General features: G+C 38.8%; 1 protein-coding gene across 1 annotated transcript in view; it reads left to right on the forward strand.

Moving 5' to 3' along the window:
• LOC124261916 (protein PXR1-like) overlaps positions 1-26,296 on the forward strand; it is a 62,694-nt gene extending 36,398 nt beyond the window's left edge. Inside the window, exons 2-3 of the mRNA XM_046696286.1 lie at positions 25,627-26,097; positions 26,150-26,296. Coding sequence (XP_046552242.1) covers positions 25,627-26,097; positions 26,150-26,296 — 618 coding nt within the window. The remainder of the gene's footprint in view (positions 1-25,626; positions 26,098-26,149) is intronic.
• The last annotated feature ends 1,681 nt before the right edge of the window (positions 26,297-27,977 follow it).

A 27,977-nucleotide genomic window follows, 5' to 3' on the forward strand; every position in this document is an offset into this window, starting at 1 on the left:
CCGTCGGGTAACTGAAATTTGAGAAAACGTCCATATGGGATAATACCTGTATTCCAAATCAAAAAGAAGTCATACCAAGTATGTGCATGTTCACACATTTACAACAGTAATTTACACCGGGAATCATTAATACATTGTAATCATCTTTTATGAAAGTATAGATAAGGAAATTTGTTCAGTTATGATCAGTCGGATAACTCATACAAGTGAGCACTAAAATTAGGGACCTACCGGTTCATGTCTGTGTGAACACATCTGTCTGTGTTTTATTGTAAGTAGCAGTGTCTCCTTGTATAGCATATATAAGAAGTGTACCGAAGGTCAGTTATTTAAACTGTTATGTAATTTCCATTACAAAAAGTATAAACGATATTACCTACTGGTCAGAAAGACTTATCAGTACCCCAACACCGACCCACCGTCACCACCCCACCCTAGGCCTACCCCATGCCACACCCTCTCCGTCGCACACACACACACACTCCCTAACATACATATCGCTCTGGCCCATAGACCCGATATTTGAACCTTTTAAACAGACACCATGTGTATGTCAAGAAAGACACGCACGTTATTAGTGGTGCTCAGTTATGGGTATCACTTCACCTTGTGTTTCTAATTATCTCAGTACATTATGGCGTGGTCGGACGCGCTAACGAACCCTATGTGACAGTTACATTACAGAACCATTGAAATACATGTTAAAGTAGTGCTAATCGTGTAACACTATATTTACCCATTTCCAACCATTTACGCATGTACTAAATATATGACAAACTTAACCCTGGTCATACGAGATTTCAAGGGTATTGAAATGCATGTCCTACAATCACAGCATTTACATATGTTACACATGTTAGGAAACACATGAAAACAATGGCCAGATTTACACACCTGTGAAATACATGTAAATGCAGAGTTGAATGTTGGTTTATTTTAAAACCCCTTTAAACGTGTGTAAATCTGACGGCCAGATGATACGTAGATTTCAAACGTTGTTTATATGGCCGCCGGATGAAACGAGTATTTCCTGACGTTAGTAAATTTTGGTAATACAGTCATTTCGTGTGGTGTAAATGTCCATTAGAGATCTTATCGTGAATTATTTCACTTCTGTGTATTTACGGAAGGCTATAAAGTTAGTAAGGTAGACTCGCTCAGGGTCTGAAATGCCATTGGCATATCTAGGTAACAATTTAAAAATATCTTCTCTTGCGTTAGATTTGTTATAGCATGCCTCATTATGAAGGATAGACCATATTTTATCGTTGTAAAAGGACTTATCCATAATGACAATTGCGCCTCCTTTATCCTCCACCTTAATAACTATATCACTATCACTTCTTAAGTCATAAAAAGCTTTGGTAACACCTGTCCTTAAGTAGAGTTTAGGTTGTTTTACACGTATGGGCACATTTTCAATCAAGTCACAATATTACTCTCATTTTATATTGAATAGTGTAATCACAGAAAAAGAGTTACTTGACAGTATTCGGGACTTAAAACCAGGTAAAGACCCTGGTGATGACGGTATAGCACCTGAATTTCTAAAGCTTAGTAGTTCATACTTCTTACCTTTTCTTGTTTTATTGTTTAATAAAATCTTGGATAGTGGCGTATTTCCCGATAGCTGGAACGTTGGTATGATATTCCCGTTATTTAAATCAGGGTCAAGAAATAACCCAAACAACTACAGAGGCATATCTCTCTTGAACTGCTGTGGTAAGATTTTTACATCAATTATAGAAAAACGTTTAAGAATCTGGTTAGATATTAATGAACTAATTGCTGAATCTCAAGCTGGGTTTCGCCCAGGGTATTCCACTGTAGACCAAGTATTTACTTTACAGGCCTTATGTACAAAATATCTGAGTAAGCACAAAGGTAGATTTTACTGTGCATTTATAGATTTTAAAAAGGCCTTTGACCTCGTTGACAGAAGAAAATTGTTATATCTCCTTGTAAAAAATGGATGTCATGGTAAAATCTATAATCTCTTAAAAACATGTATTCCTCCGTAAAAGCAACTGTTAAAGTTTGTAATCATAAGACAACTTCTTTCAGTACATCAGCTGGAGTTAAACAAGGGTGTATTTTAAGCCCTGTACTATTTATATTCTTTATCAATGAACTTGTACAGGAAATTTATAAAGCCTGCAATTACGGTATATTTGTTAGCCAGAGTATTGACGACTTAACGTTGTTGTTATTTGCAGATGATGTGGGTTTTTTTTCGTTTACCATTATTGGCCTACAAAGGCAATTAGATGTCTTATCAGAGTATTGTTCGAAATGGGGACTGGGTGTAAACATAGACAAATAAAAAATCATTGTTTTCAGAAATGGAGGTATACTTTCCAAACATGAAAAATGGACTTATAATAACATAAATCTTGAAACTGTAACTTATTACAAGTACTTGGGTATTGTGTTTTCCTCAAGATTGATATGGACAAAGGCCTGTGAAACTTTGGCTATGCAAGCACGTAAAGCAATGGAACCAGTGTTGATTTTATTGAATAACAATAGACATATTGATTTTCAAACTGCCTGTAAAATATTTGATTCCAAAATATCTCCTATTCTCACATATGGGTCAGAAATCTGGGGGATAAAATACCACGAAGTTATAGAAAAAGTACAAACAAGCTTCCTCAAAAGATTTCTGGGGGTGGGTAAATATGCTGCAAACTAAAGCTATTCTTGGAGAAACCGGACGATACTGTTTATTCATAAAAACGCAGACAAAAGTTATAGAATATTGGATTAAGTTACTAAGAATGAATGTTTCACGTCATCCGTTACATTGTTATGAAATGCTTAAATTACATGACGAACATGGTAAAATTAACTGGGTTTCTCACGTTCGTGAGATGTTATTTACAAGCGGTTTTAGCTATGTATGGATTATGCAAGATGTTGGTGATGCCACTATTTTTATATCTACTTTCAGATATGTACATTCAATCCTGGCAGCAAAGTATTGAATCATCATCATATTTGTCACACTATTCTAGTATAAAGAACAGATTCCAATGCGAAACATATATCCATAAACTTGAAAATAGAAACTTAGTTAGATCGATGTGTAAATTTCGTATATCTCTTCATGATTTCAGGGTAAATCAACAACGTAAAAAGAAAGTCAATGATAATTCTGATATAGAATCTATTTGTTTGCACTGTGATATGAATGTTGTAGAAAATGAATACCATGTTTTCTTTTTCTGTAATAGATATTTTTTACTCCGTAATGAATACTTTTTGTCAATCAAAAAATATTGTAAAATTAGATTAACTTTGCAAAAATATTAAACACATATGATGTAAATATATTACGTTTAACATCTATATATCTGCTAAAAATATTTAGCTTAAGATCTTCTTAATGTAATTTTGGTCATGTGACAACGATTGGATATCTTACAACACAATTGTACTATGGGCCATGTGGCCTAAAATACGGAATAAATGAAATTCTGATGTATCTAATTTTATAAATAAACTAGCGGGCAAAAGAAAGTATAAGTGCTCTTTCAGTATCGCTAAAAGACAAACGAAAGACGATATCCTGGCGAAGTGAATTTTATTTTATCCAGTCATCAAAAGACAATAATCAAAACAAAGAAACACCATTGGATTGTTTCAACATCAGTCATAACTTTGAATGAAACATACCGGGGATAGAATTTGATTATAAACTCTATAGTCACTGTTGGTAACACTGCATACGACCATGAAGTTCTACCATTGTCAGTAACGCGTGTGACCTCCTGCCACGTCAATACAGGCCCGGACACGTGACCTCATCGACGTGGTCAAACGTCGAATGACGTCAGCAGGTATGCGGTTGCATTCCTCTCTGAGGGCGCGTCCCAGTTCTTGACGGTCATGTGGAATGGGTATACGGCGCCTGATTTGCCTGCTCAATTGATCCCATAAGTGCTCAATGGGATTCATGCCCGGAGAACAGGCAGGCCACGGAAGAACATGAACGTTGTTGCTATGTGAGGCCTCGCGTTATGATGCTGGAATATGACACCCTGTGGCTTAGTTTGCAAGAAAGGCAAGAGAATTTGCTGCAGAACTTGCTGAATGTACTGATGTCTATCTATCAGCACCAATGGAGTTTTTTACGTCACCACAAATACCGCCCCATACCATCACACCACCGTAAGGTTGAACTTCCTGGATGCATGGACGCGCTAAACGTTCACCACGATGTCGGTACACACGCTGTCTGCCATTTACGGTACAGGCTGAAGCAACTTTCGTCTATCAATAGAACTCGTCGCCAGTTCCGCACTTGCAACCTGTAAACTTGTCGTGCCCACTGCAGTCGATTACCCCCTTGTTGAGGGGTCAAGGCCATGCCACGGAAGGGCGGGTAGGCCCGAATTCATGCTGCACACAATCTTCTCGACACTGTACATCGACTGAAACCATGACCCAGTGCCGTTTCCGCTGTTGCTGTTGCTGTCACAAAACGGTTGCGCAGACGAATCGTCCGGATTTAGCGGTCTTCTTGCGGCGCTGTGACACGTGGTTTTCCACTCCGGGGTCTGTACTCGGTCGAACCAGTCTGCCTGTTTCGTCGTAAAAGCCTGGACACTGTCAATGGTGTGCAGCGGAACGTTCGGGCAATATGAGCTTGCAGGCCTAACAAAGAAAACTTTCCCTCTGTGCAGAAAAACGCAGAAAAGCCCACATTAATCATGGAAATAGCAACATGAACATAATAGCTCGCTACTGAAACAGTAAAAACGGCAACTTTAAATCGCTAAAACTGCACAAAAAACGAAGAGCCTGCAACTTCGATTTTGCGCATGTGCACATGGAACAGGAAGTCTCGACCAACATGTTGGCATTTTCCAGCTTGGACAAAAGTTACATTCCCTTTTTAAAGATCACATATACTCTAGGGGATACAAATACATAAAGCACTAATTGGCTTAAAATATATTAAAAAACACCCTAAATATCAACAATATATCATCTTTTCTGACTCACTTTCTTGCCTTCAGGCTATTAAAAATCTTTCTTGCAAACATCCACTTTTATTAGAAATTATTGAATTGCACAATGAACTTGCTACTGGCCAATGCGACATCATCTTTTGTTGGTTACCCAGCCACGTTGGCATTTCTGGGAACACCATGGCTGATCTTGCTGCTATGGCATCACTCAACAAGTCTGTGACACCACTTCTTATCCCATATTCTGATTACAAGGCTAGCATTAGAACTTACATCCGTGATCTGATGCAGAAGAAGTGGGACACCCAAGTAGGTATTGATAAATTACATGCAATAAAACCCTACATTGGTTACAACCTACTTGGGTTGTCAGTCCAGATTTGAAGAGGTCATTATGCGGCGATGTCGCATTGGCCATACTAGATATACTCATGAATATTTATTGAAAGGCGAAGATCCTCCGTTTTGCATCCCTTGTGATGAAAGAATCACAGTCACCCATGTCTTGCTTGACTGCATTAAATATTCAATCAAAAGGGCTAACTATTTCAAAGTAAACACTATGAAGGATCTTTTTTAATAATGTCAGTTCTCATTTAATTATTGCATTTTTAAAAGAATTAGATTTGTTAAGTGATTTGTAAATAGATATATATTTTATTATTGGTAGTTTAAATTATTAACTGAGATTGTTAGTGGCTGTACCCTGTAGGGGGGTTGAAGTAGCGTAGAATTATTGTCCTCCTGAGAGGGTACGTAAGTCCCAAAACATTTCAAGTCAGTTTAAGTGTACCAGGCTTTTAATCGTAGTATTTTTGTCATTTTAATGTATGACTAAATCTCAGCATCAACGCCAATGGCTGAAGGGATGGTGTAAATCCAGCTAGGGTCCATGCAGGTAGCAAAAAGTAATGTAAGTCCCCATGGGCCTTAGTATGGTGATCTACCTTCTGTTGTTGGCGATCTATAGCCCGTATTTTATATTGTATTGTCTTCTTTAATTGGAATATGTTAACTTTGCTCTAGTTTTATATTTATAACTGTGATTCTCTAGTCTTTTTACTGTCCATCGTCGACAGGTTTTAATCTTCAAAATGTTTCTACTTTTTATTGAATGGCTTGTTTTCGTCACGATACGGCTGCAATATTGCCGATGTGACGTTAACTATTAACTCACTCACTCACTCACTAATTGGCATCATTATAAATTAAACTCGGTCATTAAAACTACTCATTTCGATCTTTAGTTAACTTAAATCGACCTTTTTGACAACAGTGCACAATTCTCATCCGCGAACGAAATTTCAACCAGTCAGAAGGGCGCGTCTCCGTGAGGTAATGTGAGGAATAGATATGAGGGCCAATGTAGAACTCATGTACATTTTCGGGGGTAAATTATCTTGTTTACAGGTTTGTATAAACCTGAAATCCTGACAATTGTTGTGAACAATGAAAGCTATATGTTCTCACAATCTACTGTCATTTAATTTTGTCACCTGCTTTGCCTAGCTTCCGAGTTACAACCTGTTCTCTGTCTTAATCGCTTGGTGTCGCTAGGCCATATTTGTTCGAGCCAGACGCTAGTGATAGTAAAAACAATGATCAGCCTTGCTCATCACGGTTACGGTTAATTTCTTCAACCTAAACAGCACGACATTAGGAAGGGTGGATGTCCATTAGATGCACTTATTTGAAAATATCCCCGGTAGTTCTTGTCCGATTGTAATAACGTATCAAAGCAGTGTGGGCTTTTTCAGGTTTTCTAATGCCTGGATGGTATAATGACTAATCCAAATTGATCCCATTTCTGTGGGTTTTTTACCTCGATATTCAACCATGTCCTGTAAAAATATGACGTCTATTACGTATGATATTAAAAATTGACATTTTATTTATTTGAATCCGTAAACTAAACAACCCCACTTTGCCATTGCTAGAAGAATCTGAAAATTTACTTAGGTAAATAGGTGCATGCAGTTTTAGAACACAAATGCGTATATGTATTTCTTATGCAACAATGAAGTTCTGTTCGTATTCTAAAAATAGTGCCGGACCATAAGTTTTCACATGCAATTAAATTTGCATGCAAAACAGCAATTAATACTCCCTTGTTGTAACCCGTGTTAGGTGGTATAAACCTACACATGTTATTTGTCATCATTCACTTTGATAATTAGTGGTAACACCACTTAGATTACTCGACAAAGGTTCCCATTTAGCATTTCTTGTGTCTGGAGTAAATACTCAACATTATAAATAAAGGTCTGAATTGGAAAATGTATACATGTTATGTAATATGCGCATGGAAGAGCAGCAAGAAGAATTATCAGCCGAGTTACAAAAACAAACATCTGTCAAAGGATTAACCTATAACACGCTGATTGATTAATTACTTTTATCTTGCACAGCGGATTTGTCAAAAGGTAGTGTTTATGTATGTAGATTTACTAATCTATACTAAATACACTCTGTTGTAAAGTGTCTGTGTAAAAACAACGTCCTTCTTTCAAAGGATTAACCGCCAATTCATTGATTGATTGCTCATTATTGGCTAACTAAATTACTTTTTTTAAAGAATGGCGGACATGATGCAATTAGTTGCCAGGTGTGCCAGGTGGCACCCTGTCGCGAACGTCCGCCAGTCTGAGATTAAATGCTATTTAGGTTGGTTTTCACCGAGTTACAAAATCAAAACTAATTTCTACTGGTAGTAAATTATGTATTTGATTGATGGCCAATAGGATTTTGCATGACATAGCTTATAACAATTTCTCTCGTGGAAGCGAGGTGGGTGTCAATATAACACTACTTACAATATCATTGTCACTTCAACCACAACCTCGCTTCTGAGGAAGAAATCGTTATGTTACAAGTTGTGTCATGGAAAATCCTTTGGTCATCAATCATATACATATTTTGCTACAACTAGTAAGTAGTTTTGATTCTTTAACTTCCGAGAAGCGATCTGAACACAAGTATGATATCGTTTCAGGCTTCCACAACGCTCGCTTTGCACTCACAAACATAACCCATTTAGCACGAACTACGGGTCCGGTGGCAATCACAGCATGGTGACAATATCACCCGACCCCCAGGAGCAATTGACGGCAACGCAACGATTCAGCATGTCTTCATTGACGTCAAGAAATCAGCAAAATGACGAGCTTGTTACACACTTTATATACAACTAACTGAAAATCCTTCCATGACGTCACTTCCGGGTCGCCAGTGCTCTGGCGACAGAGTTACGTAACCTGTCAGTGGTTTCGTTGGCGGGCGATAGTGAAGCATGCGACTTTTTGTCGCTCGGTATTAATTAACCACAAGATTTTTAAGAACCAATTTGGTGTTCCGCTTAAGACTAACCACACGTCTTTCATATGTAATGGTTAAAAGAGTACAAAAAACAAAAGTTTATTTGTTCTTTATGTATTTCTGTTGTGTTATTTGGCATTTAGCATCATGATACTTGTGTGCACACTTGTTTAGTTTACTTTCCAGTCGTATGAAATGATGGACAGCAATTATTACGACATATTTAATACTTTTTCTACGCGAGGCGATTCACAGTTGCTCGGAAATTGGAAAGAAGCGCGGATCGTAATGCGGATGCGCAGTAGAGGTCAAAGTTCGCTGTTATAAACATGTTGCAGTTTCATAGTCTTTCGTTGCCGTTTTTACTGTTTCAGTAGCGAGGTATTATGTTTATGTTGCTATTTCCACAATTCATGTGGGCTTTTCTGCGTTTTTCTGCACAATGGGGGAGTTTTCTTTGGTAGGCCTGAACTTGGGTAGCTCCAATTTCGGCCATTTCAATGGCCCTCTCTCCTTCTTCCTGGGTCAATCGTGGCATTCCTGTTGTGTGTTTTCAAATATAATATTTCCGGTACATGTTTCCTCGTCATACGTAACATGTACAAATGTATTAAGTCATGCGTTTCATACAATGGTAATACCAGTGATTAGTTCTATTGTTGTTCTGGTGTTAGACAAGACGAAAATATCTCCTCATTTCTCTTTGCATTGTACCTAAATGATCTGGAAGAGTATTTATTAACCAATAATTTTAATGGCCTTGAACATTTGAATAGTAACATTCATCATGATCTCGGTATCTTTTAAAACTTCTCTTATTACCCTATGCAGATGACATAGTTTCATTCGCAGAAAACCCTATTATATATGTTTAAGATATCTCCATACCTTGAAAGTTATCTATTACACCTTCCATCAAATGTACGCATTTGGCTTACCTATATTAAAACTTTTAACCGTAAACTCTCAGTAGAACCAGGTATATGGTACAATAAAGATTATGTACACTGTGTAAGAACACAATAGGAGATGAACTTCACTTCATGTTATATTGTCCATATTTAATTATGTAAGAAACTCATTTCTACCAAACTATTATTGTAATTATCCATCATTTATATCCCTCATGTCTTGTGCGCATAAAGCACTATTGTTAAAATTAAGCAACTATGTGAAAACCGGACTACGTATGCTCCCATGAACAAATCTGTACATTCGTATTTTTCTGTATGTCACGATTGTGTGATCTTCATGAGAATAAACCATTCATTCATTTATTCACTTGCTATGATACTGCAGCATTCGGCAACCCCATTTAAACCACATTTCTGCACGTGCATTTCATGAAATTGAACTTAACCACAATTCACACTTTTTCTGCGTTTTAGACCTCCAGCACCACAAGATGCGTTTCTGAGATTTGCACAATACTTTTGGAACGTATGCAACCATGTCTATAATCACTCACATTTGGTTTTCTCAAAAACGTTCACTTCATAACAATTTGAAAAAAACTTTCTTTTGCCCGCTAGTTTATTTGTCCCAACCACGAGGTGGCACAAAAGTTTGAGATATATTTAGATTGGGGGTCCCTTGCATGTAATGGATGGTTCACTGTGAACCATCTAATTTAACGCATGCGCATTATGAAATCCTAACGTCGAACTGTGACGTCATGCAAATTTCATTCAAATCGGAGTTTTAATACCGTAACGACGTGTTGCCAGTTCGCAGCTGAAATGGAAGCCACTTAAGACGATCTGAGCAAAATAATCACCTATGATCTTGATCCCGCAGATATTTTGGATATCTCTACTCAATCTCTGGTGTTCAAGAAACAAGATCTACTCTATGACCAAGATAATAGTGAGTGCGTGAGTGAGTTTAGTTTTACGCCGCCCTCGGCAATATTCCAGCTATATGGCGGCGGTCTGTAAATATCGAGTCTGGACCAGACAATCCAGTGATCAAAAGCATGAGCATCGATCTGCGCAATTGGGAACCAATGACGTGTCAACCAAGTCAGACCTTCACGGGTATAGTGATCGTTTTGGGTGAAGCAATTTTTAGCGACGAATTGATAGAACGCATGAAAGATCGGATACCTGAGAAAACGCGCGCCAACAACAAATATTCAACGAACACTTTTGGCGAGTGGCAAGCTCCCGGAATCAAAAGACGCAAATCTTTTTCGAGGATTATTATCCTTGATTTGGCGAAAACTGAGGAAAACGAAATTTCCTACTGGCTGACACGTTTTGTTATATGGAAGTTCGTCGCAAGGATGGGAGTGATTACCCGCCTCAAACATTGTACACAAACATTGTGATGGGTATTCAGCGCTATCTACGTGGAGAATGTGGGCGTGTCCTGAACTTTCTGTCGAAAGACGATCATTCGTTTCAATCCTTGAAACAAACTTTGGACGCGTGTCTGTGACTTCCTCTTCCTTCGGTTCAAACCTTCGTGTTATAAATAAATCAAGCTCCACCTACTTTGTTATGTGACAGGTATGAAAACATAACATGTTGTACATGATCTCAAACATTCCGCGCTTAAAATGGTAACTACAACAAATATTAACTCTGATTACGACCAAAACAAAATTGTAATTGCAAACAATTTACTTGAGATCTTAGAAGAATAGCAGAAACGTGAATATATATTTGGCGGAAAGTACGCCAACAAGCCGATTGTCACACATTTCGCAAATAATGATTGTTGAGATTGTATGAACCACGAACACATCAGTGCCTGGTGTGACCACTCCTTGCACGGACAACATCTGTCAGTTTCCTCCTCAAAATCGAACTTCGAATTCTATGTTCTTCGAATTATATTTGGGGTTACACTTTCTCAGTAAACTATAGATTCTAGTACCCTCAGAGTCAGGCACCTAATCGCCAGCACAGGAACCTAAGCATCGGAATCCTTTGCCATTCCACATGGATTACCTGATTCAATAGGCGATCGTTTTGTGCTTTGTTCAGAAGGGCGATAACTCTCCTTTTGAAATGGTGTTAGCGACGGCCAACTTCTCGCTGTCAGCCTGGTTACCGACTTAATGTACATCGCGACATATGAGACCAGCTCACGCGTTACAATTATGTGCCTTTATAAAACGATGGTCGTTTACAACAAACTATCTTTAACTGACATGTTTTGCGGTAATTGTTAGTTTAGAACAGAACCATTCGTTTAATCTTCAAGTGCAAAACGATAAGTAAGCGCCGTCTGTCCTGTGAGTACAGGGTAACATCCATGTCTAGAGGTCCAAAAGTGTTCTCTTGAGGAACCTCGGAAGGTAAAGAAAGGGACGACAGTTGTTTATTTCCGATTTAATTTTTGTCCTTTCTTCTTTTTTAATGGATCAGTGGCTGGCTGTGACGTGGCTAGTTGTGAATCAGTCGATTGTGATGTCTCAGGCTGAATTTCTGTCTGAGACCCAGACGACGACAGAGTGATTGGAGCAGTAGGGTTTTTGGTGGGGAAGTTGTTGTGTTAGATGAGAAGACTGGATTTCTCACTTGACCCATGTCAAGTCAGTCTGGCACGATATAGATGCTGTGGCCACAGATCGAGATACTGCAGCAGAGTAGGATATCGTCGATGGTGGTGTTGTTTGTGTATTTAAAAGCTTCTTTGCCTCTAGGTAGGAAATGTTATTTTGGCATTTCAATTTCCTTTTCCCATACCTTTCACGACTTTGATGATGCAGCATGTGTGCCATCACAATTACAGCATCGCAGTTCTTTCTAACAGTCTGAACCCTCGTGGTTGTCACCACAACGATGACAAACCACAGAGTTACGACATGAGGTGGAAGCATGGCCGAATCGTTGACATTTGTAGCATCCCTTGTAGCTTGAAATAGCCCGCTATAATTGTTTCAGGAAGAGATGAACGCGCAAATGGCATTAGATAGGTGTTGGTATTCAGAATGACACCTTCATTCCTGATGGTGAAACGTTTTACTGCAGTTACTGCTTGTTCCTTCAACTCCGCAGCAATTTCTTCTTCCGACATGTCGGACAGGCAACGAGCCCTGTCTTGAACAATGCCTGGACATGAATTTAATGTCCTGTGCAAAGACACAGCAACCTCAATGGTAGCAAATGTTTTTGTAGATAACAGATTAAGAGATTGCTGTTCTTAACTTCACAACAAATACCAGCAACAGCCTTAGAAATGGCAATAGGGTTTAATTTTATTGGAAGAAACTCCGTTGCCTCAGTCACGAGGAAACGAGACCAGGATTCAGCGATTGAGGAAAGGTTCCTTGAATAATCATCAACATTATCTGAACGTCTTTTCGTTTCGTTTCTAGAGGAACCAGATGGTTTGGGATCCATAATGAAAGGAAATAGGTTTTACACCCCTTTTCCCCATCCACCACAGAATGTCAACAAGGGCAGTGTCATATAGCACCGGATCTCCGAGATGCTGACACCAGGGATAAAGACATGAGAAGCTAAGTGAAGAAATGCCAGGCTGGTTCGGCCTATGACATCATTCCCAGGTATCACAGATTTCTGAGGTCTATTATCACCAGATTGGCCCTTGAGCCATCGCCTTCTGGCACAGGACTCTAGGCAATTCGTACATGACAATTTCCATTGCTGACAGTCATAATTAAACAAATGTATTCAAAATAACTGCAGCAGAAATATTTTCCATGCGCGGGCATGGCTTGAACAGCCGATTGATAGAATTGGGCCAATTCTACCACCCGTCTAGGTGAAGTGGTGTGTTGGGCAAAAGGAACACGCTTCCAGGCTCCCAGTGCCCTCAGCCACCAGACTCCCGTCCTCCACCGACACAGGAGCGCAACCCACGGCAAACAGGTTGCCCAATTCGGTCTTACGACCAGCAATGGGGTGCTGTGGACTAATATGCCCCCGGGTCCACACGGGGGTTGAAGAGCTCTTAGAGTTACCCAGCACCCACCACGAGGAGGTGGCTCTTCACGGGTGCCTATTCCATATGAAGTAACTTTCACAGCTGACGAATATTCTTCACAACATTATTCCTTCTTTAGAGGTCGATATACAATACGTTTGGGAAACGAACATATTAATTCAAACGATGTCTGTTGATTTATTGATATATACCTTTGTATATATAGAACTCTTTTATGCAACTTACATCCTTGATTGTGCCTCACATAACTAAAACCATGTTTATTACACATTTGTTTTACATTATGGGCTCAACATTGTCTACCAGCTTCTGCTAATTTATATTGATAACAGTATGTGTGGGATCCTTTTGGTATAATAACCATGTCCAGTATTTTACAATTGTTATATATTGTCTAGTTTTGAAAGACAAACATCCATTTCTACCATGAAAAAGAATTTGCTTCAAGAAATTATTTTATACTCTGTCTGCGTCCAGTGATGGATAAAATCCCCATATTTCTGAGCCGCAAGCTAAAGTTGGGAATACTTTGTGGTTAAAGATGTTGAGAAGGACAGATAATGTTAATTTTCTGAAATATGATAGCTGGGAACGTAAAATATTTAACACTTTCTGGATATGACCAAGTTTTTTTGTCTTATATGCCATGACCCACTGCATGAGAAATGAACACTCAAATATTTGTAAGAAGACACAATTTGTAGTTGGGTATCATTAAAATAATGTTTTTCGTATTTCTTTAATCTACCACCTTTCCTCGAAAACCATACATTTAGTTTTCTAATATTGATGGTTAAAGACCACTTTGTACAATATATTGATAGATTATTCAATCTTTTTTGTAAACCTCGGACAGTGCTATCAAACACTCACATATCATCTGCCATCGGCGGAGAGTAACATGGAAAGTCGACAGACACCAAAGTCAATGCATCTATCTTCATCAACACCAAGAAATTCAGTAATATCATTAACATACAATGAAAATAGCAGTGGTGATAGTTGGCAACCCTGTTTTATTCCGCTCACACAGCCAAACAGGCACCTTGCAATGATATACATGACTGAACATTTGTGTACATATTTTTAATCAATCTAAAAAATTACCTTTGACATTGCCAGTCCAAAGTTTACACATCAAACTTTTTCTATTGATGGAATCCAATGTAGCTTTAAGATCAACGAAACAACAGTATAGTTTGCCCTTGTATAAAGACAAATAACAGAGACCAGTGTATCTAACACAAACATATTGTGCTTGTATGAGTTTATAGAGTTCATAAATATTTAAAGATTATCAAATTAGGATGACACTACTTCCACTTAAAAGGGATATGAAGGTGATGCTTTAAAGAGAGAGAGAGAGAGAGACATCATGGTCGGTTTGTTGTCAAGGGTCATAACTCTGATTTTTTTTAGGTGTGGTAACATTTTATATGACGAGTCGGTACGTTCTACGTTCGAGTCGGCGGTGTTGGAATAAAAAAAGTGTTTTTTTATATTTTTGGTCGGGAATAAATTAGGGTCGGTCGGGCGATGACAAACACAAAAAATAAAAATTCTGCCCTTATTTGTATATATCTCAGGGTTGGCAGCTCATATATCTCATTGTAAATAGGGTACACATAACAACAAGGAGGTACTAAATCACAGATATATGATAAATAACTTACTTGGGCATGTCGAAGTCCTGTGTGGTTAGAATTTCCCTCGTTAGTGTCATCGTTGACATTCTGAAACGCAATCGTATATTTCACCGACACCAGGATCATACATACATTGTCTTTACAGTATGTAAGTACGCAACTTTGAATAATAACAAGAGGACAAAGTCATCAATATCCCCACAATGGTAAAATACGCTTCATGAACATTTCAACTAGTTATGGCAAATATTGTCATCATGTACTCATAAACCAGATCTGAAAGACAATATATGCATTGTTATTCACGTTGATCTTACGAAAACATATAGATGTACACTATTCATATACTACATTTGTAGCATGCTTGTATCAACAACAGACTGACTGAGAACTTCCACGGTTTTGAGGTACTTCAGTAATGTTGATACTGGAAAAGAGTGCTGTTGATTTATGTCATTAGGTTCATAAATAAAAATGAAGGAGAGTATTGAAGGTTTTAACGTTCTGCACCACAAAAGAGCACCAACACCAATTTCAGTCCAAATCAAACTTGTTGCAATGCACATGGAACCACTATCTGCCCCTGAAATTATACCAACTGGTGTCTTGAGACACTTTTGAATTTTTTATCATGAACAACGAGGAGAGTTCTATGGATATACAACTTCTTTAATATAATATGAGCGACGTTCAAACAAGTTATTTTTTATCATATTTGGACAACAGAGCACTTTCCTCCATCGTGACGTCTTGCCATTGTTGTACCAATACCTAAGCCTGACCGGGATCATAGAGATCCGTCAAACTACAGACCTACACTAGCTGCGTTTGCAAAACCATGGAACGCATGGTCCATAATAGATTAATAGTATCGATAATAGTATGGTTTCTAGAAACCAAACATCTATTTACAAATATTCAATGCGGTTTTCGCAAAAATAGAAGTACGATTGACCGTTTAGGTCGGTTGGAATTCCATTGCAAATAACCAGCATGCTGTATTTATCTTTTTCGACGTAGAAAGAGCTTACGAGGGGCTATCAAATAGTGGTGAACCTCACCAAACAAATAACAGAAATGCCGCTGTTTTTATGTTTTATTTTAACACATATTATCTGTCAACATAAAGCAAATTGGTTTTGCCATGATTCAGCCTTACGATCCCCATTTTGTTTGACTTTTTATCTTGGTACCCCAAAAGAAGCAAAATCTCCAATCAGTGCCTCACAAACTTCAGCAAACAAAACATGCAAGATGTCACATACTGGAGTAAACACAAGACCCAAATTAAAAGCTAATATAATTTAGGACAATAGGCCCACAAGGACATAACACCCTCAGACAAAACACCCCTAGGCTAAATGCCCCCATGACAAAAAGCCCTCAATGGGTAGGACAAAAGGTCCTCAATGAAGAGATGTAATAGAATACCAACAAATCTTTTTTTCATTCCCACATGAATACAATATAATATAACATTAAATAGCATATGTAATAGCACATACTTCACAAATGTAAATCACCAAGCACATAATGCAGTTGTGCAGTTCATACTTGCACTACAGTTCTTACCAGTCTTATATTGTGTCCTACACCAGTCAAAAGCGAATGCTGTTAACACCGTCACCAATAGCCGGCCGCTGGATTCCAAACTTTAAAGAAGGTAACAGGAAATCAGCAATTTATTTAAATAATAATAGCGCTGACCATCTTAATAGACCATCTTAATAAACACCATGTTCATTGACATACCACAATGAGTACCTGCCCAACGGGCACCCATGAAGAGCCACCTCCTCATGGTGGGTGCTGGGTAACGCTAAGCGCTCTTCGATATTCGCTCTTCGATATTTGGTCCACCAACCCGTTTGCCGTGGGTTGCGGCCCTGTGTCGGTGGAGGAAGGTAGTCTGGTGGTTGAGGGCACTGGTTCCAGGAACAGTGTTCCTTTGCCCAACACACCACTTCGGCCCTAACTTCACCTAGACGGGTGGTTGAACTGGCCCGGTTCAATCAATCGGCTGGTCACGCCAAGCCCTGTGCATGGCGAATATTTTTGCACATTTAAATTATAAATTGGTAATGGATATTTTGATCTATTGTATATAAATTATTGCTTACTTTAAACTGCCTAAAGTCCTATGCCAGAAGGCGGTGGCTCATGGGCCAATCTGGCAATGTTGACCTCCACATTCAATATGTGTCCAGTTACTTGTCATGGGCAGAACCACAATGGCATTTGATTTGGTACACAAATATTGCTATATGTGTCATATTTGCTGGCGTATAACATCCCTGTATCCCTGGTGTCGGCATCTTGGAGAACCGGTGCTATTTGACATCGTCCTTGTTGACACTCCATGGTGGGTGGGGAGCAGGGATGCTGAATTATTTCGTTCTCATTATGGCATCCCCACAAGCTTGTTCATCTCGTTATGAAAAAAAGAGGCGTCTGGTTGAAACAGATCGTCCAGCTGAAACTGTTTCTGTAACCTTGGATTCCTGGGCTCGATTTCTTGTGATCGAGTCTAAGGACTTTCTACCGATCAAACTTAATCCCTTCGCAATTTCGAAAGCTATCTCTGGAATCTGTGGAGAGGTAAAGAATGTTACCCGTCTCCGTAGTGGCTCGCTTCTGGTGGAGTGTGCACGGAGACAGCAATCTCTCAATCTGCTGTCTGTCACGACATTTGCCAATATCGAGGTTGCTGTGTCTGTGCACAGAACGTTGAACTCTTGCCGCGGTATCATACGGGACCGAGCTCGTTGTCTCTGTGATATGTCAGAGGAGGATATAGCTCTAGAACTTGAGGAACAAGGAGTTACAGCGGTGAAACGTTTCACCTTCAAGAAAGATGGTAATATCACTCAAACTAACACCTATCTCTTGACTTTTTCGCGATCTTCCCTTCCACGGTCAATAAAAGCGGGTTATGTTAACATCGGGGTGGATGTGTATGTCCCCAATCCACTCCGGTGTTACAAGTGTCAGCATTTCGGTCAAGGGTCTCACTCGTGTCGAAACTCTGTGGTGTGTCACCGCTGTGGTGACAATCATGAGAGTACAGATTGCGTGAATGATTATAAATGCGCAAACTGTGAAGGCCCACATGCTGCTTCATCCAGGTCGTGCCCTCTTTATCAAAGGGAATTAAAAATAATGAAAATCAAATGCGAAAAAAACCTTTCCTACCTTGAAGCCAAAAAACTGTTTACAAGTCAGAATTCAACTCCATTGAATATCTCTTATTCTGCTGCAGTCACCCGCACTGTAGCAACATCCTCTACTGCTTGTCAGACTGACTTGACTTGGGTCAAGTCAGAAAGACCTGTCTATTCAGCAAACCCACCTACTTCACCAGTCACTCAGTCTACTTCTGGGTCTCAGACTGGAATTCAGCCTGCGACATCAAAGACGTCTGCTTCACAGCCATCTACTTTTCAACCAGCTACTGACCAAATCAAAAAGAAAAAAGGAAAAAAGTTAAACAGAAAACAACCACCTATTGTCTCTTCACCTTCCGAGGTTCCTCTTCAAAACCCGTTTGAACCTCTAGACATGGAGGTTGCTCTGTCCTCACAGGACAGGCGGAGGGATAGCTCCTCCTCACATACCCGTGAACGATCGCCAATTGAGCCACCATGACTCAGTTGGCCAATATAATTCAGTGGAACTGCAGAGGACTTAAAAATAACTTTAACGAAATACAGTTACTAATTCTTCAAGATTTTCGCCCGTCAGCATTATGTCTCCAAGAGACATATCTAAAAAACACAGATAATTTTGATTTACGACAGTACAGTGATTATCACTCATTCTCTCCTCCAGGAGATAGAGCAACAGGAGGTGCTTCAATTTTGGTGCGGCAGGGTGTCATACATAGCCCTGTCCCACTTAATACAAATCTTCAAACAGTTGCTGTTCGTTTAACCCTGCACATTGCATTGACCCTGTGCAGCTTGTATATTCCTCCTTCATCAAATATTCGACAATCGGATCTTCAAAATCTCTATGATCAGCTTCCAAAGCCATGTGTTATCATGGGCGACCTGAACGGACACAACCCGCTTTGGGGAAGTGTCAACACTAATAATAAAGGCAAAATCCTTGAGGAATTCATTTCCGATAATAATTTATGCATTTTCAATGACGACTCTGCCACTTATTTACATCCAGCTACGGGAACATATTCTTCCCTGGATTTATCTCTAGCTGATTCCAACTTATATAATGAATTTGAATGGATGGTCTGTGATGACCTATGTGGGAGTGATCACTTGCCCACCATTCTCAAAAACATCAACCCTGGTGATGATCCACCTGTATCAAGAAGGAACTTCGCCAGGGCTGATTGGTCATTATATAAGACTCTGTGTGTTGAACACTTGAAGCATGATCTTTTTAGGAACAGTGAAGATCCTATACAGTCGTTTTCGGATATACTAAATCACATTGCTGACAAAACAATTCCAAAGTCCTCTACAGTTCCACATATTCGTAGACCATGGTTCAATAATCAATGTAAACAGGCCAGAAAATGTAGTCAGAAAGCCGAAAAATATTTTTGCAAACACCCTACTGTCCATAATCTAGACAAAGTCAAAATTACTAATGCTAAGGCTAGACGTTCTTTTAAACAAAATAAGCGTCAGTCTTGGCGAAATTATGTTTCTAAAATAAATTCACGTACACCTGTGTCAAAGGTGTGGAACATGATCCAGAGAATAAAGGGCAAAGGTTCCAAATCTACTGTTCATCATTTGAAGGACGGTGATAATTTCCTGACATTGCAAATAAACTAGGTGAAACTCTTGCCAAGCATTCATCTTCATCTAATTATGTCCCTGAGTTTCAAAAGTATCAGAAACAACAGGAGAAGAAAAGAATAAATTTTAACTCAGACAATGGTGAAGATTATAACGAACTCTTTTAGTTACATGAGCTCCATACCGCCCTTGAGCAAGCTCATGATACAGCAACAGGAGCTGATAACATTCACTATCAGCTCTTGAAACATTTGCCGGAATCATGTTTAGAAATCCTTTTAGACATTTTTGATCAAATATGGACTTCAGGGAATTTCCCAACTTCGTGGCGTAAAGCCACAGTAGTCCCTATACCAAAGCCTGGCCGGGATCATACTGATCCGTCTAATTACAGACCAATCTCTTTAACGAGTTGCGTCTGTAAAACCATGGAACGAATAGTAAATAAAAGATTAACATGGTATCTTGAAACCAATAATCTCATAACAAATATTCAATGTGGTTTAAGGAAAAATCGTAGTACCATTGATCATTTGGTACGTTTAGAATCCTTTGTTAAAAATGCAATAATAAATAAACAACATGCTGTATCAATTTTCTTTGATCTCGAGAAAGCGTACGATACCACCTGGAAGCATGGCATTTTAAAGGATTTACATGATTTTGGTTTAAGGGGTCGTTTACCTCTTTTTATATCACAGTTTTTAAAAGACAGGCAATTTCAAGTCCGAGTGGGTTCAACCCTGTCTGACCATTATAATCAGGATCAGGGTGTCCCACAAGGCAGTATTTTGTCTGTAACATTGTTTAGTATTAAGATCAACAGTTTATCTAAGGTTTTAAATGATTCAATTGATGGATCACTTTTTGTGAATGATTTTAACATTTCTTGTCGCGGTAAGAATATGCATACCATTGAACGGCAACTACAGTTGTGTTTAAACAAAATAAATAAATGGTGTCTTGAGAACGGCTTTAAATTTTCTAAATCAAAAACTAATTCCATACATTTCTGCCGTAAATATAAACCACATAAAGACCCAGAACTGTTTTTAAATGGCATTCCCATCAAGGTTGTCAAAGAGGCCAAGTTCTTAGGTCTCATTTTCAACTCCCATATAACTTTTCTTCCGCATATCAAATCTCTAAAAACTAAATGCCTGAAGGCACTCGATTTATTGAAAGTCGTGTCTAATTCAAGGTGGGGAGGGGATCAAGCTACGCTCCTACACCTTTACAGATCATTTGTCCGCTCGAAGCTTGATAATGGCTCCATCGTATATGGTGGAGCCTGTAAAAGCAACCTAAAACCCTTAGATTCAGTACACCATCAAGGTCTGAGACTTTGTCTTTGGTCCTTCAGAACTTCTCCTGTTGACAGTCTTTACGTCGAGGCAGATGAACCTTCTCTTAACTAACGCCGTATAAAAGTATCATTACAATATATTACAAAATTATATTCTCACGAGTCTAATCCTGCATTTCACTGTGTCTTTAATCCTCTTTATGAGGATTTGTATAACAAAAAATCTTCTCTTGTTCCGCCTCTTGGGCTCAGAATTAAGCCATTTATTGCTGCTGCCGGCATTGAGCTGGAAAATATATCTCCTTCCCGTCTTCTTTCTTCTCCTCCTTGGCAATTGGTTAGGCCACAAGTCGACCTAACACTCACTAAATTTAAAAAATCAGAAACTAATGACTTATTATATAAACAAGAATATAATCAATTAAAAAGTAAATATAATACATATAAATCCTTATTTACAGATGGGTCCAAGGATGGTGGCGCGGTTGCTTGTGCCACTGTCATTGGGTCCAAAACAATATCTTCCAGATTACCCAATGACAGTTCAATTTTCACAGCAGAAGCAAACGCAATACTAACAGCTCTTAAATATATTAATAGACACCGTAAATATAAACAATATATCATCTTTTCAGATTCTCTTCCGTGTCTTCAGGCTATTAAAAATCTTTCTTGCAAACATCCACTTTTATTAGAAATTATTGAATTGTACAATGAACTTGCTACTGGCCAATGCGACATCGTCTTTTGTTGGTTACCCAGCCACGTTGGCATTTCTGGGAACACCATGGCTGATATTGCTGCTAAGGCAGCACTCAACAAATCTGTGACACCACTTCTGATCCCATACTCTGATTACAAAGCTGCTATACGATCTTATATCCGTGATCTGATGCAAAAGAAGTGGGACACCCAAGTAGGTATCAATAAATTACATGAAATAAAACCCTATATCGGTTACACTTACTTGGGTTGTCAGTCCAGATTTGAAGAGGTCATCATACGACGATGTCGTATTGGCCACACAAGATATACGCATGAGTACCTATTAAAAGGTGAGGATCCTCCGTTTTGTATCCCTTGTGATGAACGAATCACGGTCAAGCATGTCTTGCTTGACTGTGTTGAGTACTCCATCACAAGGGATATCTATTTCAAATCCCGATCTATGAAGGATCGTTTTACTAATATAAGTCCTCATTTAATTATTGCTTTTTTAAAAGAATTAAATTTGTTAACAGATTTGTAAATAGCTAAATATTTTATGATTGGATGTTTGAATTAGTAACACAGATTGTTAGTGGCTGTATCCTCGAAGGGGGTTAAAGTACTGTAAAATTATTGTCCTCCTGAGAGGGTATGTAAGTCCCAAAACATTCGAAGTAAATTAAAACGTTCCACTTTTTAATCGTAGAATACCTGTTCTTTTAATGTATGGCTAGATTTGCTAAATTGCTAACGGCCGAAGGGATGGTGTAAATCCAGCTAGGGTCCATGCAGGAAGCAAATGTACTGTAAGTCCCCATGGTCCCTAGTATGGTGATCTACCTTCAGTTGTTGGCGATCAATAGCCTGTTTTTTATATTGTATCGTCTTGTATAGTTCAAATGTTTTAGATTTTGTTACTAGTTTTATATCTCTATCTGTGATAATCTAGTTATTTTACTGTCCTCCGTTGGCAGAATTTTATAATTTCACTTAAATTGTTGATATATTTATAACTTGCTTTAGTCACGATATGGCTGAAATATTGCCGATGTGACTTAAAATGTTAACTCACTCACTCACTCACTCACCTGCCCAACGAAATCAAACATAAGAGGAAGTGACCAATTTAAGCCAGTTCTCTGAAACATTTAGCAGACTTCATTCCATTGTTAAAATAACAACATCGTCACTGAGCAGCCTGTAACAACTATCAGCAGTGGGAGGAATTGCTCAGAAAACATCATGTTATCACCTGTCAACTCAAAATATACACCGAGGGTGTTTTATCCTATGGGTTGAAATTTGCAAGGGCTTTTTGTCCTGGGGGCATTTAGCCTAGGTTTTTTTTGTCCGAGGGCTTTTTATCCCAGTGGGCTTATTGTGTGCCCTGATTAGGTTGAACAAATTCAGCCAAGGCGGACAGTAGCCCAGTCTCCGCGTCCGTCACGATCGAGGGAGCAGGGGCTGACCAGTTTGCAGCTAGGTTTCGTAATTAGACTGTTGGCGAGAAACATTAATCGCTCTGGATCAGTGGCCCTTTAATGCTTTTCATAAACTAGAATCTCATAAACTATTTGTCTCTGGAATCATCCGTGATATGAACTTGTGTACTGATTTCTCTAGAAATTATTCAACGTGATGTAAAGTGAATAATGTATTAAACATTTAGTCACCTTTTATTGTAAATGACCAAATTAATTAGTTACACTATAATATAATAAAGAAGGAATTCATTTGGATTGTTTTTGCGGGGTGTTCCGCTTTTGCCAGTCGGGCAAGTTGTTTATTTAGGGATTAAGAGGATGACCAGACCATGATAATTAGCAAGACAATGATGGTGGATGACCGAGGAGATGACCAAGCCAAGAAAGACACAAGTGGACTACCATCTGTATTTTTATGTTCAGCATTCATAAATGACCCAGAAAACGAAAATACAGATAACTTAACGATAGACTACAGAGAGAAAAAGACCATCTTCAAGCAGGAAGGAAGACCATGATAGAATATGGAGCTGCTGTTTCTCATCTTGTTGGACTTTAAAGTCAATTGTGTATGAACCATCATTGTGAACATTGATGATGTATGATTGTGATTAGTACCTTATAAGTTTCTTATATTTACACAGTTACATAATGCTAAACATTGTGTACAGTTATGTGTGTTATGTGTTATGTATGATTGTGATTAGTAATTTATCAATTTATGTATGCGAACATAAAAATACAAATTATAGTCCACTTGTGTCACTTGTGTAAATGGCCTGTGGTCTGTACTCACTGTATCCTTGAGGGCGACAAGGAAATGTTCTCTGTAGCTTGTGATCAAGTCGTCCCTGGTGTTAATCGTTGCTCAACAAGAAGGATAGCAACGTCTCCAATGTGTTGTATCACGCTTGCTAGTCATAATTCGAAACTTATATCCCTGATACACTAAACTTCTAACACCTCGACCATTTGGAACAAACTGAACATTCACCAAAGCATTTGCCATCATTGGATAAAGTGAAGACTTGCTATAACATGGCACGTGGTGATGTAGTGGGAACAAGGAGATGTATGGAAAACAGCCATGTAATAACTGAACCAAAATCATTCCCTCTACTAGTGAAGGTCGTGTGGTATTAGTTAAACAAACAAACCCAGTCGACCATGCCTCATAATCCTCTTACTCTTTAAATAACCAACTTGCCCGACTGGCAAAAGAGGATACCACCGTTTTTGCCTCAGTCCGCCCGTGTGTGGACAACATAAGCAATTATCTATTAACAAGTTCATGATATTTCGTGAATACATCAATTGCATAACACCATCTCTGACCATAAACCCAAACGGCCCATCCCTTGTGACAGGTGTTAATTAGACGGTACCAATTAGAGAATGTATTCTACAACGATATGTCTATTACTCCCTGGCAAGTGTTCACTTTTATGACATGTAATAAACCATGCCCAGTCAGTCAGTGAGTCCGGTAAACTTTTATTTAATCCATGATGTACGTAGGTCTATGTAATTTGTGTTTATACAAACAGTGACAAGGGGAACATCATTTGCACCTCTGTGGATAACAGTAAAACATACACTTAAAACAGTATTTTAGAAAATGCTAGCCATACTAGGGGGCAAATATGACAGTCAATATCAATTTTTGACCTTTAGAACAAGAAGGCTGCAGATGAGTGAAGTTATACTATTCTATAGAATTGGTTCCCAGTTGATCGCATAGGACGGCGAATAGAAAACACTTACTTTAAACATGATCCCAACTTTCAAAATGTATCTCTTCATGCGTCAGATGCAATTACGTTACTATAAAGCACAAATGGATAATATCAAAACACGGCCTATTCCTGCAGTTCTTATGAATAAAGATGTATTATGTATATCAAGAATAAGAACTCGAACAGAACATAACAAAAGATGCGTGAAATAGTCTATACACTCATGGGGATCCTTGGGTTGAGGAGAAATTGAAAGAAGTGGTAGTAAAATCCTTCCTAAATTTCCAAAAATGTCCAAGCCTGGGAAATATGATATTTCCAATGTTGGAAATTTTTGGAAACATGATGTTTCCAATTTTGGAATTTTTTGGAAATATGATATTTCCAAATGGGAAATTTTGGGAAATCACCATTTTTTTTCTGGTGTTAAGACAGAAGAAATATTACGACAAACATACAAAATCTTCAGCAAATAAAGTAGGGAATCAAGTTTGGGTTTACTTCCCCCATAGGAAAGTAGGTGTTTGCCCAAAACTGCAATGTTTTTTGAAAGGACCCTTTCAAATAACAGCAAAACTCAGTGAAGTCAATTATCGTGTCAATTGTGGATTGAGAGGTAAACCTCAAATAATACATGTTGACCGTATGAAGCCAGCTATTTCCCGTGAGGAAACAATTAAGGTTAATACCATACCAGCACCAAATCTCCCCGTGGAAAACAACAACAAAGTTTTTGCGGAGGACTTAATAGAAGACCACTCTCCGGCAGAAGAGGTTTGTGGTTATGGGAAAAGTATCAAATGTACGAGGTGTGAAAGAGTATTCGCCACAATCAGCGGATTTGGTGAATCATGTTTCCATAGCTCATGGGAATAGGGAAACAAGTTGCAACGAGTGCAACTTCAAGGCCGACCGGGTATCTGAACTGAACCTCCACAAGAGAGAAGTCCATAGCAATCTAACTGTTAGGAGGCCCCGGTCAGCCAAGAAGTTCCCGTCGAAGGAATTTGTTTCCTCTTCCGAGAGTGAGGACGAGGGAAAGAAAACCAAAAGCTGCTCCTCCTCGTTTTCATCCTCAACATCTTCCTCATCATCATCAACGTCGTCGTCATCATCAGGAAACTTTGAAAGGCAGAAGAAGGAGAACAAAGAAGAGCGCGAGAAGGGAACAAAGAAGAGTAGAGTGGAAGAAGAGGGGGAGAAGGAAGACAGAGAGGGGGAAGACACAGAGAAGGAGAAGGTGAGCGGAGAGGGGAGAAAAAGGAATACAGAGAGAAAGAGGAGTGGAGAAGGAGAAAGAGCAGAGAGAGAAGGAGAAATCAGATGTAGAGGATAAAGAGGAGAAGAAGGAGAAAGAGGAGAGGGAGAAGGAGAAAAAGAAGAAAGAGGAGCAGGAAAAGCAGAGAGAAAGGATAAAGAAGAGGGAGAGAAGGAGATGAAGGAGAAAGAAAAGAGGGGGAAGGAGAAGGTGGATAGATTAAGACGGGAAAGGGAAAGAGAAGAGAGAGAAAGGAGGGAGAGATAAGAAAGGGAAAGAAGAAGGAAGGGAGACCCTAACAACCTATTTAACTGGCCACCCGGGGTCAGAAGACACAGGCAGGAGCAGAGAAAAGAAGAGATCCCTGGTGGCCATTGCGTCCGCCACATCAGCATCTCTGTTGTGGAATGGTGGACACCAGCAGAAGAGTAGGAGACTACACTCATAATTTGTAAATATGTAGGAACACTCATAATTTGTAAATATGTAGGAACGCTCATAAGTTGTAAATATGTAGGACTGCTCAGAATTTGTAAATATGTAAGAACGCTCAGAATTTGTAACTATGTATGATGTAAAAATGTTCACAATTGTAAATATAATGTAAGAATCTTCTCATTTTTTTAAACACAAATATAAATGACAATAAATGTGAGTTCATAATATATAGATATATATTAATGTTATGGCTAAGTAAATAGGTGGTGCCGGTACAACCTAAGACAGATCCACACCACTTGACGTACAACCAAAGACAGATCGTCCTCTAGGGTTAGATAAATGGGTGGTCACGTGGCTATATATACTATGCGTAGGCGCATTTGTTTTTCTTAAGGGTGTGTGTGTGTGTGTGTGTGTGTGTGTGTGTGTGTGTGTGTGTGTGTGTGTGTGTGTGTGTGTGTGTGTGTGTGTGTGTGTGTGTGCGCAATTGTGTATCATTAGCTTATTCAAAAACGTACTGGTTATTACGTCATTCTGCACGTAACTGTCAAATCGAATGGTCCATCATACTTCCGGTGGAGTACTAGGTTAGATTATGACATTAGAAAGCGATTTCCGGGTATATAGAGAATACGTTTATTACCTTACCGTCATCTTTGTTTACGAATCTCTCGCATGGGCACGTGGTCACTGCAGCGGGTGCATTCGATTGTGACGTCATTGTAATTAAGGATAAAAGGGAGACGCTACTGCAAATCTGCCTGCATTTCTTGGAAGCCTTAAGCATCTAAGCATCTCGCCACCAGAACAAAGCAAAGTTAAGAGGTGAGGATAACAGAACATTCAACAGGACTTAGTATATTTTATACAAGTAATTTGTAAATATTAACCAGACTTATAAGAATTATTAATAATGAATTTGGGGAATTTCTAATTAGGGTTATCAGTCAGCTGGCACTGTACTTGAGGACGTCACGATCGGCATGTACCGATGTAGAGTACTTTTCTAAGTGTCTTTTTAAGTGTATATTTGTAGATATGTTACTGTATTAATAAATTATTATTGTTGTTGAAATGAATTTTGTACGTTTTTCCACAAAGTTTCATGTTGCTGTTTCAAAAGTTTCAGAGATATGGAAAAAGGAGGTTTCGCGGGTTCAGAAACCAATGCCAAGTCTGGCCATTAGTAAGCGTCAGCTAGCTAATTATATATGCAAGGAATGTCGGGTCAGAGATTAAAGGGCGGTCCTCCTAGGAACTGACCAATCAGGAACAAGTACATTGTATTGTCAACATGGCTGACGTTTTCTATGATCTAGACGCGAAGTACAGAAGTCTTATATACAAGCGAATTAAACTGAACACAATAGTTTACATATCACAAGTTTAATTATCTTAACACGTATTCCCTACATTTATCA

This window comes from Haliotis rubra, unplaced genomic scaffold (genome assembly GCF_003918875.1).
Source record: "Haliotis rubra isolate DU_JTF1 unplaced genomic scaffold, ASM391887v1 Scf12, whole genome shotgun sequence".
In the NCBI taxonomy this organism is placed as follows: Eukaryota; Metazoa; Mollusca; class Gastropoda; order Lepetellida; family Haliotidae; genus Haliotis; species Haliotis rubra.